A 13887-nucleotide genomic window follows, 5' to 3' on the forward strand; every position below is an offset into this window, starting at 1 on the left:
TCAGGTGGCTCCATGTCTGAGTGTTAGGCAGAATCCTGGAGAACAGGAGCAGAGTAAAGGGAACAGGGTAGGAGACAGATGTAAACAAGCAAACACACAGGTTACAGGTTGATCAGGTACGTAAAAATACAGTTATTGAATTATTGAATTTAAATGTTTGATTAGACATGCAATAATGTTAATTGCAGACAGAAAATAAAGAATACCTGTAATTTGTTATGTCAGTGGTGTTGATGGGGGAGGTAAGGGATGGTCCCTGGAAAAGATAAGAGATAGATGAGTTGTGAGAGAAATTCCAGGGTGGTGTCATGACCACTGGAGTAGTACACCTTAACAGTACCTACGTGGAAGCGGAGGTTACTTAATGTCAAGCCCTGCATGTTTTTTTTCAAAAGTCCCATGGAATGTAGGCCTACATTGAACACCACACATTGGCTGCTACTGTAGGCTGAATGATAGAACTGCTACACTATTTCCATGCTAAAATGTTATGGAATGTATTTTCTCCAATAGTTTTTTTTATATTGACTTTCAATGGGGTTTTTTATATTGACTTTCAATGTTTCAATGTTTCACCGCACATTGGCTGCTACTGTCGGCTGAATGATAAAACTGCTACAGTATTTTCATGCTAAAATTTTATTGAATGCATTTTCTCCATAGGTTTTTTAAAATATATTGACTTTCAATGTTTTTTTTATATTGACTTTCAATGTTTTTTTTATTTTGACTTTCAATATTATTAACTTTCATTTTTTTTATATTGACTTTCAATGTTTTTTTTAATATTGACTTTCAATGTTTTTTTATATTAACTTTCAATGTATATTGACTTTCAATTTAAAAAAATATATATATTAACTTTCAATGTTTTTTTTATATTGACTTTCAATGTTTTTTTTATTTTGACTTTCAATATTATTAACTTTCATTTTTTTTATATTGACTTTCAATGTTTTTCTTAATATTGACTTTCAATGTTTTTTTATATTGACTTTCAATGTATATTGACTTTCGATTTTTGTAAAAATATATATTAACTTTCAATGTTAGGCCTACATTAGCCACAGTAGCTTACTTGACCACTGTCTGGAACTGGAACTTAAAGAGGGCACAGTCTCAGTGTTCACAGTAAATGCTCAATTTGGTTCAAGTTTGCGCTCAGCAGACCTGAAATATTCTCAGTGTAGAAAATAATTAGAGGGAACATTGCCTGTAAGTCAAGTTGCTCTGGATAAGAGTGTCTCCTAAATGACTCAAATGTAAATGTAAAACCTGAAAATGTGGCTACCATTATGTCAGATATTGACATGAAAGTTCAATTACATTTTACTTGACAGAATTATTAGATATCCTGCAAAAAAATGAAAATAATTTAATAATTCAAGTGAAACTTGGTCAAATAAAACGTTTGATTTCACCTAATTCTAACAGTCTGTCATAAAGAGCAATGTTCAAACATGTTTCCCATCTCAAGATTACTATAGTAAGTGCCTATTAAGTGGCAAATAAAGTAGCAGGGTTGACCATGACAGGGTTGATAATTTCATCTTAAATCAGCCATAAATCCTCTTGTGACGCGGGGAACGGAAGCTTTTTGTGTCCAACAGGGAATGGCAATAGAATACAAGCTTAACAAAAAATGGTCAATTGTTAAAACATTTCTTGCCTGTCAATGGGTAACAGAGTTTTGCTACACCCGCAATAACATCTGCTAAACATGTGTATGTGATGTGTTATGCTTGAACCTCTCAGTTTTCCACCACATAACACCAAAAAAATGTAAAAAAGAGTAGAACCAACTCACCTGTGTTTACACTATGATTTGACTATTAGATGTTCATTGTTTCTTTTGCAAATTTATTTTTCAAAGGGAATAGTGAATTCATATTAAAACAAGAGTTCAGTTAATGTAACAGGGTTTGCCTTAAAATAAGGGACAGATGTAAATTAATCACTAATCACATTAAATAAATAATGATCTTCAGAAATGACTTTGTCAAAGCAACAACATAACTAGGGCTTTACAATGATGGTGAAAACCTGAAGAAATGTCGGGGTGGGTTAAAATCTTCCTATAATTCACAGAGTGTGCACTGAGGGACATGTCAAAATGCTGAATTTTGGCACTTTAGCAAGTCTTTTTTCATATAAAAAAAATATTTATTGAATTCCCATTATGGCCTATATTAAAGGGCACTACATTTAATATAGAAGGCTTTTAAAATGCAATATTCGTGCACAATTTCTACTCAAAAGGCATGCACTCTTTTCATGGAATGACCCTAAATGAATGGCTCTTTCTCAGATGTGAGTTGGTTCCCGATGTTCACCAAAAGGATCTGTTCGAAATGAGCTGTTCGCGAACAACGCATCACTACATCTGTTAACATCTGACTCCAGAGTGACCTGTTCTTGCAGGCATGTTTCTTAGTTTTGTCGTGTATCTATGACATTTCAGCAGAGGAGACTGGTGGGAGGAACTATAGGAGGAAGGGCTCATTGTAAATGTTCATGTTAATGTTATAATTAATGGAACTGAGTCAAACATGTGGTTTATATATGTTTGATACCATTCCATTTATTAGATTCCTGCCATTACAATGAGCCCGTCCTCATATAGCTCCTCCCACCAGCCTCATCTGCTGAAATGTCATAGATACACAACAAAACTAAGAAACATGCACTCGTCATGTCACGTTCTGACCTTTATTTCCTTTGTTTTGTCATTATTTAGTATGGTCAGGGCGTGAGTTGGGGTGGGCAGTCTATGTTTGTTTTTCTATGATTTGGGGATTTCTATGTTTCGGCCTAGTATGGTTCTCAATCAGAGGCAGGTGTCATTAGTTGTCTCTGATTGAGAATCATACTTAGGTAGCCTGGGTTTCACTGTGTGTTTGTGGGTGTTTGTTTCCGTGTCTGTGTTTTTCACCACACGGTACTGTTTTGGGTTTCGTTTATTGTTTTTGTATTCAGTTGTTCATGTGTACTATTGCTTATTAAAAGAACCATGGACACTTACCACTCCGCACATTGGTCCTCCGATCCTTTCCTCCTCTTCGGAAGAAGAGGAGGTAATCCCTTACACGTCAACACTGACTGTTAATTACAAGGAGATTACATTGCATATCAAACACTAATCTAGAAGCTAGCTAAATAGTTTGTTTCTAGCAAACTTGCCAATATGACAACCAAAGAAAAAAATACCCGTTGCTGAAAACATCTGGACAAACTAGAAACGTGGGAGGATTTGACAGCATAGCGCCACCCGCGTCTTTAATACAATAGTAGGGCCAAGAGAAATGAATGTTCATCAATCACCACAATATATCTCTGCAAAAACAAATCATTGCTAGCTAGACCTCTGTTTACAATGTATCTAATTTCAGTTTGTGTAGTTGTCGGTTTAGCTTTCCGTAACTTTATAGCAAGTATGGTCTGCATGTGTAGGTGCATATTGTGTCATGATTGCAAGGTACAACATGATTGCAAAACAACAGGTTTTCAATTAAATTAATCATATAAAAATGAACCCATTAGGATCTGGGGCATCACGAAAGCGGTTCTTTAAAGAGTTACCATCTCCTGAATTAAACTCTAAAAGGTTTTTACCTATCACATCTATAAACAGTCAATTTATTAATCATAACCTCGCATCGTATAATTCGGAACATTTGCGGTAGCAGCTAGTAGCAGCTAGTAGGCCGGCAAACATTTTTTTTTTATGACATCACAAAATAACAAACAAAATTACATTTGTGTTCTATAGATCGCCTCTGATCATTCCGCATGTTCTACATTCGAAATACTGTTCCAGTATTTGCTTTTGAATGTGTTAGAGTTTCAGCGGGAAAAGGTCTGTTGAGACAAAACACATTCCTTTGGTGAATTCTGAGCACAGGCTTGGATCTTCTCCCTTGATTTACAACAGGACGTAAGTATCAATCCCAACTAGTTCTTTCCTCCCCCCTCAACTGGTGAAAGGGGGTCTGATTTAAGTTATTCATTGCAAACTGGATCTGACCTATTTGGAATTCTCGTGGTCAGTCATGACACTGCTAATCATAGACCTATTGCACTTACATCAAATCTTTGTAAATTAATATAGAAGTTGATTGTAGGAAGATTTACGTATTATCTGGAACATAGGGGTCTAATTAAGTCCATACCAGAGTGGATTCAGAAAAGGAAGACCTACCCTTGATGCATTAGTTAAAATCAGTACTGAGGTGACCAAAGCTTTATCAATGAAGGAAGTGATTTCATTAGTATATATTGATATTGGGAAAGCATAAAATGTGGCGGGAAGGTCTACTAATTAAATTGAATGGGTAATAGTGGGAGAATGTATAACTGGATTATGGATTTCTTGTTTGACCGAATCTTCCAGGTCAGGGTGGGATTGGAGTCATTAAGAGAACATGAGGCGGAAAATGGAACTCCACAAGTTAGTGCTATCTTATTCACTATGATGATTGATGATATCTTTGGGGATATCGGAAAGGTTATACGGGGGGGTTTCATATATGCAGGTGATGGTGCCATTTGGAAAAGGGGAAGGAATATGTAATGCAAGGTGCTGTTGTAGCAGATAGGCAGTCTTTACTGACTATTTATCGTACTTTGAAGAGCTTGTCTATAGATTATGGGTGCTTTTATATTTTTCTGTGGCTTTTACATCAAATCAAATAATTTTTCTCACATGCAGCAGGTCAATGCAAATAGACTTATGACTTGGGAGTGGAAGCTGTTAAGAGGCCTTTTGGACCTAAAGTTGGCACTCTGGTATCGCTTGCCATGCAGTAGCAGAGCGAACAGTCTATGACTAGGGTGGCTGGAGTCTTTGGCAATTTTTAGGGTCTTCCTCTGACACCGCCTGGCATAGAAGTCCTGGATGGCAGGAAGTTTGGCCAAATTGAAGTACTGGGCCGTACACACTACCCTCTGTAGCGCCTTGCAAACGCAAGGAGGCCGAGCAGTTGCCATACCAGGCGGTGATGCAACCAGTCAGGATGCTCTCAATGGTGCAGCTGTAGAACTTTTTCAGTCTCCTGAGGGGGAATAGGCGTTGTTGTGCCCTCTTCATGACTATCCTGGTGTGTTTGGATCATGATAGTTTGTTGGTTATGTGGACACCAAGGAACTTGAAGCTCTCAATCTGCTCCACTTCAGCCCCGTCAATGAGAATGGGGGCGTGCTCGGCCCTCCTTTTCCTGTAGTCCACGATCATTTCCTTTGTCTTGATCACGTTGAGGGAGAGGTTGTTGTCCTGGCACCACACTGCCTGGTCTCTGACCTCCTCCCTATAGGCTGTCTCATCGTTGGCGGTGATCAGGCCTACCACTGTTGTGTCGTCTACAAACTTAATGGTGTTGGAGTTGGCCACGCAGTCATGGGTGAACAGGGAGTACAGCAGGGGACTGAGCACACACCACTGAGGGGCCCCCATGTTTAGGATCAACGTGGCAAATGTGTTGTTGCCTCCCCTTACCACCTGCGGGCGGCCTGTCAGGAAGTCAAGGATCCAGTTGCAGAGGGAGGTGTTTAGTCCCAGGGTCCTTAGCTTAGTAATGAGCTTTTAGGGCACTATGGTTTAGAATGCTGAGCTGTAGTCAATGAAAAGCATTCTCGCATAGGTGTTTCTTTTGTTCAGGTGGGATTGCATCATCTGTGGATCTGTTGGGGTGGTATGCAAATTGGAGTGGGTCTAGGGTTTCTGGGATGATGGTGTAAGCCATGATCAGCCTTTCAAAGCACTTCGTGGCTACAGAAGTGAGTGCTTCAAGTCGTTAGTCATTTAGGCAGGTTACCTTGGTGTTATTGGGCACAGGGACTATGGTGGTCTGGTTGAAACATGTACTGTAGATATTACAGACTCGGCCAGGTACAGGTTGGAAATTTCAGTGAAGACACTCGCCAGTTGGTCAGCGCATGCTCTGAGTACACATCCTCGTAATCTGTCTGGCCCTGCGACCTTGTAAATGTTGACTTGTTTAAAGGTCTTACTCACATCGGCTACAGCGAGCGGATTCACACAGTTGTCCGGAACAGCTGGTTCCATGCATGCTTCAGTGTTGCTTGCCTCGAATCATTTACATTACATTACATTTAAGTCATTTAGCAGACGCTCTTATCCAGAGCGACTTACAAATTGGTGCATACACCTTATGACAACCAGTGGAACAGCCACTTGCATCTAAATCTTGTTGGGGGAGAAGGATTACCTACCCTTACTTACCCTATCCTAGGTATTCCTTGAAGAGGTGGGGTTTCAGGTGTCTCCGGAAGGTGGTGATTGACTCCGCTGTCCTGGCGTCGTGAGGGAGTTTGTTCCACCATTGGGGGCCAGAGCAGCGAACAGTTTTGACTGGGCTGAGCGGGAACTGTACTTCCTCAGTGGTAGGGAGGCGAGCAGGCCAGAGGTGGATGAACGCAGTGCCCTTGTTTGGGTGTAGGGCCTGATCAGAGCCTGGAGGTACTGAGGTGCCGTTCCCCTCACAGCTCCGTAGGCGAGCACCATGGTCTTGTAGCGGATGCGAGCTTCAACTGGAAGCCATTTAGCTCGTCGGCTACAGCGAGCGTGATCACACATTTGTCCGGAACAGCTGGTGCTCACATGCATGCTTCAATGTTGCTTGCCTCAAAGCGTGCATAGAAGTCGTTTAGCTCGTCTGTGAGGCTTGTGTCACTGGGCTCCTCACCGTGGGTCAGGAAAAAGATGAGTCTGTGGCAGTAGTAGTAGTGAAGTTTTTGGAGAAAAAAGTGGACCCTTGCCTTTTGGCTGATCTATTTGTGGTTTTGGGGTGGGTGAAAACATAGTTGGGTGCTGTGGAGTTGGTGAGGGTAACCAGAAGTGGTCTTGTGATAATTGTTTGTGTTTCTGCTGGTCGAGGCTTGTGTCACTGGGCTCCTCACCGTGGGTCAGGAAAAAGATGAGTCTGTGGCAGTAGTAGTAGTGAAGTTTTTGGAGAAAAAAGTGGACCCTTGCCTTTTGGCTGATCTATTTGTGGTTTTGGGGTGGGTGAAAACATAGTTGGGTGCTGTGGAGTTGGTGAGGGTAACCAGAAGTGGTCTTGTGATAATTGTTTGTGTTTCTGCTGGTCAGAGGGAGCAGGCGCTCCATGTTAAATGAATGGGACAAGAGTTGTGAATTGTTTTACTCTCAAGAAAAGGGTGCCATTGAAAGGAGTGATTACTGGGTAGCAGTAGAAGTTGACCAACTGAAGGGGAAGATTCCCAGTGTTTGTGATGCTCGTCGTTTGGTGCGGCACAGGCAGGGTGGCGTGAGTGGTGAAACAGTCATTGTTTGTTCTTTTGAGTTTTAATGTTGAGTCTTTGCCCGACAAAGTGATGTTAGGATATATAAGTTATCCTGTACGAGCTTTTGTGTCGAATACATTACATTGTTACAGGTGTCAAGCTTATAGGCTTGTGGCAGGAGTGTGTAGGACGGATGTTCCTAGGTGTGCAGAAGGGCATGAGACAAAGGAATGTGTAGCATTGGGGAAAGTAGTGGTCGGTGTTAATAGTGAGGGTGCCCGCAGAGCTGGGGATCAGAAATGTCCGGTGCAAGAGAGGCAGGTTGAGGTTTCCAGAAGTTGTCATATGCTGAGGCAGTGAAGAAACTATAGGAAGATGGGTCAAGGGGGAAGGATCCTGAGATCCTTCCCTTTTATCTAAGAGGAGTGGTGTGAGTAGTAGATCTGTACCAGTAAACAGGGATAGGCTAACAAGTGATATGTTTCATTCAGATTAGATTTTTAGCATTTATAGCAATGGTTATTAACTGTACTGCATGGATGGAATGTAAGTCATAGAAAATTGTTGAGGTGGCAGCTGCAGAGAGGTATTTGGGTGTGTAAGACTTGACATCAGAAGAGTTACAGGGTGTGTTAAAAATAAAAAAGTGGTGGTGTCCCAGGTTGTGGTGGTGTCCCCGGTTCAGGTTGTTGGCCTGAGGTAGGACTAAATAGATTTAAATAGCGGATTATAAATAGCGGGTGGCGTTACTTTTTATTATTATAGGGTTTTATTTTTTTGTGAGTGTAGTGTAAGATGGTAGGGTATTTATTTATTTTGTTCAAGCAAAGTATAAGGGAGTTGTACTCCAGTCTAATAGATGACAGTAATGCAACATTTAATGGCTGCCAACTGCCGTTTAACCTCATCGAAGAAGAAGAGAGCGCAACGACCGATAGACGAGAACATCTTTGGCGCAAGGTTGGTTTCTTCAGATTTTGACCACGCCCACTGCTGAATGCGGAACTCACCAGTTGCTGCTGTTTGTGTGCATGAAGGTAGATAAAGAACAAATCTAAAGCTATTGTTCGTTTTATTTTTGTTGGCTGTTGTAGTTATGAATTTTATTATTTTATCTAAGATGTTTTGTGGCATCTAGTGTTCTGTTATTATTCTCCATCAGGGCATTTTTTCTTGCTAACTGAACAACAGGTGTAGCTGACATTTGTTAGCTAGTTAGCTGCTGACGTACCTTACTAAAGGTATCATAGTTGTTGATTACTTTATGCATATTTGCTCGTTTTATTTTCTTCCACTGTTTTTAAACATTTATGATCCACAATTGGCTATGATGTAGATCAACTACACTGAGTATACCAAACAAAGGCACTTAAATATTTTGTCTTGCCCATTCACCCTCTGAATGGCACACAGACACAATCCATTTCTTAATTGTCTCAAGGCTTAAAAATCCTTATTTAATCTGTCTCCTCCCTGCCATCTACACTGATTTGAATTGGATTTAACAAGTGACATCGATAAGTGATCATAGCTTTCATGGAAAGAGCAGGTGTTCCTAATGTTTTGTATACTCAGTGTATGTATATATTTTTGGTCGGCTGTGATTGAAATGTTGACTGGCTGCAATAGCTTTTACCTCGACACCTGTTCAACCCCCCCCCCACACTCCTGTTCTACAGGTTTTAGAGAACTTTCCCTTGATGTGAACTGAAGATTGTACTGCTCCCCAACATGACACATACACAAGCACACATGTGTGTGTGCATGATCATCACACTACTCTTTGCCTCTGGACATGCAGAAGAAATTATAAAAGATGGAACACAGAACCGTTCTCTGGTATCCATCCACTACCTTGCCAGTTTACCTACTCTCCGGGATATCATAGTGAAAGAGGGAGCCAGCACTCTGATTGAGTGCAATGTCACTGGAAAGCCAGATGACATTCAGTGGTACAATTCCAAAGGGCACGTTCTGGGTGCGGAAGAGGGAGGTAATACATACAGCCAACTCTATCAACTTCTAGTTACCTGAAACCATCTGATGAATTGCTTTACATTGTATTATTAAAAGCAGGTTTAACTAACTTGATTTCTTTCCGGAAGGTGGGAAATGGCTGATTCAGGACAAGAGCTTTTTAAATATCACAACGGTCAGTTTTGAAGACCGAGGCCGATACACCTGCATAGCCTCCAGCTCGGCAGGAACCTCAAACTACACCATCACCTTACGGGTGGCCTACGTCCACAGCGGCCTGGGCCTGTACTACGTCATTGTTTGTCTCATCGCCTTCACCATCACCATGATCCTCAATGTCACGCGCCTCTGCATGGTCAGCAGTCACCTGAAGAAGACGGAGAAGGCCATCAACGAGTTCTTCCGCACCGAGGGAGCTGAGAAGCTCCAGAAGGCCTACGAGATAGCCAAGCGCATCCCCATCATCACCTCAGCCAAGACCATGGAGTGGGCCAAGGTCACCCAGCTCAAGACCATGGAGTTTGCCCGCCACATGGAGGAGCTGGCCCGCAGTGTGCCACTTCCCCAGACCATCCTCAGTTGCAGGGCCTTTGTGGAGGAGGTTATGGAGACGGTGCACACCTCGGTGGGGGCGACAAGCCTCCAGAAAGCTATAGAACCAGCCAACCCAGAGGGGAGAGGTAAAACCTGTGAGGTCCAGATGTCAGCAGAGCAGCAGGGCCCAGCAGCACATGGCAGAGAGGATGTTGATGGTACCATTGAAAACAGCCTGGACATTGAGGTGTCTGTACACCCTATGTCCAACTGTGAGGATGAGAAGTGGGCTGAAGGGGATGAGGTGTCTGTACCCATGCTGGGGCCATGCTCCAGTGGGAGTGTGGCTTATGAAAGTCGCATTTAGTCGTGCCAGTCAGGTCTTTACAACTAATATTTTCAAGTTAGTTGAGAGGTCAAAAGCAAAGGGCTGCTCAGATGGCAACCACAGATGGTGGGAGTTGAGGGGTATTTTGTGTTTAGGATGCTACTGCCTATTTCATAGAGAAAATACACTGGATGAAACCTAAAGATGTTTCAGAGATGAGGCCTTGTGGTTACTTCCCTACCTGATAACAATGGTATTTGATAGCTATGGTGGGAGGTGATGAGAGGATTGTGTTCGGTTTTTACATCTTTATTTACTTCACTACTTGCCTCAGTTTAAAGGAAGGATTGATTTGGTTGTTTGCTTGTGTGTTTGTAACTTAACAAATTAGAAAAAATAAGAAACCTGCACACTGCTCTTGCTAGTATCACTGCTCTTTATTAAGCTTTATGTATCAGCCTTCAAAAAGCTCTGACGAAGGCCTTGAGGCTGATATGTAAAGCTTAATAAAGAGCAGTGATACTAATGAGTAGTGTTCGGGATTCTTCTTTTTTCTCATCTTATTCAACCATGCACCTGCAACAGAGATGGCTCAGATGTGCGAGTGCCTTTTTGAATTTTGTATCTTAACAAATAACATGTTGTTTTTAAAATCACTTGGAATATGGGTTGCACAAGGCAATCTAGCAAATTAAGTACAATTTTACTTGGGGTAATGGGTGTAATCAGTGGTATAAAGTACTTAAGTAAAAAATACTTAAGTACTACTTAAGTAGTTTTTTGGGGTCTGTACTTTACTATTTATAGTTTAAAAACTTTTACTTTTACTTCACTACATTCCTAAAGAAAATAATGTATTTTCGTAGCCTAGTGGTTAGAGCGTTGGACTAGTAACCGGAAGGTTGTGAGTTCAAACCCCCGAGCTGACAAGGTACAAATCTGTCGTTCTGCCCAGGCAGGTTAACCCACTGTTCCCAGGCCGTCATTGAAAATAAGAATATGTTCTTAACTGACTTGCCTGGTTAAATAAAGGTCAAATTTAAAAAAATGTAAATTAAAAATGGTCTAATTCACACACTCAAGGGAGCATACCCGGTCATCCCTACTGTCTCTGATCTGGCGGACTCACAAAGCACATGCTTCGTTTGTAAATTATGTCTGAGTGTTGGTGCGTGCCCCGAGCTCTCCGTAAATTAAAAAAACAAGGAAATGTGTGAAATATGTCTGGTTAATTTAATATAAGGAATTTGAAATGATTTTTACTTTTTATACTCAAGTATATTTTAGCAATATTTCCTTTTGATACTTAAGTATATTTAAAACCAAATACGTTTAGACTTTTATTCAAGTAGGATTTGACTAAATGACTTTCACTTTTACTTGAGTCTCTCTAAGGTATAATTTACTCAAGTATGACAATTGGGTACTTTTTTGACCACTTGGTGTAATTCTGCTATCTTTCCAGTTGGTGGGGATGTTGCACAACTTTTACAGAGCCAACTGTTTGGTCTCTGAGGTAGAACACTAAATATATTACTTTAAACTGACAAAGGTTATATTGGATAACTATAGGGCCAGTTGATACTAAGGTTGAATAAACATCTCATCTCTCATGAGTCACACCTAATGACATGTGCTCTACATACATGACTCCTACTTGTCTACCTGTAAAACAGGTTTGTATTATAGAAATGACTATATTGTTAAAATTACATTAGAATATATTCAGGTTAAATGGCAGTCAGACTGTAACTTGGCTTCAGTGAAGTAAACAGTGATCACTATGGGGACAAACTAGTACAGGGACAGACACAGTGTGATGCTCTTCCTACCTCTTCTTTCTTCAGTGTGTGTTTGAGGGCAGATTCATTGAATTTGACCAAATATGGGTAATATGCTAATGACTTAATTCCTACACCAGCCTCAAGTATAGAACAAAGTATGAGTTGGTTGAATGAGTAGTGCTTCTCTGGCACTCTTATCTTACTGAAGGACTTTGAACAATTGCACTTCAAACAGTGGAAGATTAGCTCAATTTCTCATTGCTGTTGGTCCAAAGGTGTGTGCTTGTGTGTTTTAGGGTGTGTGTTTGTGTGTTTACCTACAGTGATTAATTGGCCCAGCCCAAAACAATTGATTATTATCAGGGTGAAAACATTGGGTGCCAACTCATTATAACCTGCTTTTTAATGTTTGGAATTGTAGACCTTGAAGTCTAACTTGCAGAGCTCACAAATGAAGTGTTTAAAAATAGTAATAAATATGTCTAAAAACACAGATTTTTTTACTTCCTTTGCAAATCACAGAAACTTCTGAGTAAAGATTGGCTGCCAGATTGGCTGTCGTTGTAATGAACCCCAGCAGTGCTTTACCCATGGGTTATTCATTCAGGCATCGGACAATGCAATAATATATCATCTAGTGATTATTCTGGGTACGGGTGGCAGGAATGGAATGGAAATCCTCTGACGTCAGCAGACGGAATGGATAATAATCTCATATGTTGATATTAACTGCTTAAGTTTTGAGAAAGAGATGTTTTGAGAATGAGACGTGAGTAGAAAAAGCCCTGAAGCTATTTCTTTCCTCCCAATGAACTCTGACATCTGAGCCTTGAACAGCTTCAACAAAATCTTTAAAACTGTATGGTCTGGACCATTCCAGCTGTCAATCCATTTGAAACAGTCGGTTTTGTGGGGTGACTGACCTCAGCCATTTCTAAAACATTATGCACTTCGCCTACACTAGTTTCTGTCTGCAAATTGCTACCAATTCTCTGGATTATATGAGAGATGAACATCAGACAGCATGAAAGGGAAAAAGAGATACGAGCCTGAAACTGAACCCAAAATAATTTAATTGAATCCTGCCATGATTGAAAAAAACTCCCCTTTTTCCCCCTGCGATAGCTTTTATCTAACTCTTATCTGGAATATACTGTATTTGCGAAAATAGGTCACGATAAAGAGCAGCGTATTAGCACACGACTGAACCAGCCTAATAGAAGCATTATAGTCATATGTACCAGCCAAGAGATAAGACGCATGTTATCACACCAGGCCTTGTAAGTCAGAGTAAGACTAATAGAATGGAAGCCAATCCAGTAATCCAGTAGTTCTCCTCTGTATGGAACCAGAGGGTTGAGTTCCTCACACAATATCTGGAAAAACAAAGCAAAATTTGATTTAAGAGTCCTGCCGTTGTTCTGTGTGTAAAACAGAGGCAATTAGCAATGATACAATGGTGTATTGTTCATTAAAGGCTTTCTGTTCACTATGTTGGATACATTGTACCTTCTTTTTTTTATACATTGTACTTGAACATTTTTACATTTGAATTCGGGTATTTGCCCTTTGTGCAACTGTTGATAGATAAGGGGCCTTATAAATAATGTACTTAATGTACATAACCGTTTGATTGATTATATCAGCTGTCACACCCCAGCTGTCTGGTTGGTTGACTGTACACCCCACCCACCCAGCTGTCTGGTTGGTTGACTGTACACCCCACCCACCCAGCTGTCTGGTTGGTCAATTAACTAAGCGGTTGGGTTGCATTCGTGCTTCCTTATAGATCATATTAGCCAGGTACATCATTGGGAATGTTTCAGACATCTTTATTCAGGTTACTTTAATCAAAACACCGAGACCGTCTAGACATGCAAATTACCTGAAAGGTTTCTCAGCTCATCCTAAAATGAGCGAAAAAGGCAAAGTCGTTGTAACGAGGGATGACTTCCTCCTCCACAGAACACTCGAATCTCTTCCAATCGGCTGCTCACTTTTTCT

General features: G+C 40.8%; 1 protein-coding gene across 2 annotated transcripts; it reads left to right on the forward strand.

The window, feature by feature from the left end:
* Positions 1 to 8152: 8152 nt before the first annotated feature.
* On the forward strand, positions 8153 to 13375 carry LOC118391140 (microfibrillar-associated protein 3-like). 2 transcript variants are annotated; one of them, XM_035782196.2, is made up of 3 exons: positions 8153 to 8297; positions 8940 to 9253; positions 9366 to 13375. In XM_035782196.2, exons 2-3 carry the CDS (start codon positions 8992 to 8994, stop codon positions 10136 to 10138), a joined length of 1035 nt encoding a protein of 344 aa, XP_035638089.1. In that variant the 5' UTR covers positions 8153 to 8297; positions 8940 to 8991; the 3' UTR covers positions 10139 to 13375. The 2 variants fall into 2 exon arrangements, with proteins under 2 accessions (XP_035638089.1, XP_052313826.1); XM_052457866.1 differs by lacking the exon at positions 8153 to 8297 and adding an exon at positions 8304 to 8501.
* Positions 13376 to 13887: the final 512 nt, after the last annotated feature.

Source organism: Oncorhynchus keta, chromosome 12 (genome assembly GCF_023373465.1).
Source record: "Oncorhynchus keta strain PuntledgeMale-10-30-2019 chromosome 12, Oket_V2, whole genome shotgun sequence".
Classification (NCBI taxonomy): Eukaryota; Metazoa; Chordata; class Actinopteri; order Salmoniformes; family Salmonidae; genus Oncorhynchus; species Oncorhynchus keta.

Coding starts and splice junctions, on each gene's coding strand:
- LOC118391140 (XM_035782196.2), top strand. CDS start 8,992: ATGACACATACACAAGCACACATGTGTGTGTGCATGATCATCACACTA. Junction 9,254..9,365: donor TCTGGGTGCGGAAGAGGGAG/GTAATACATACA, acceptor TCTTTCCGGAAG/GTGGGAAATGGCTGATTCAG.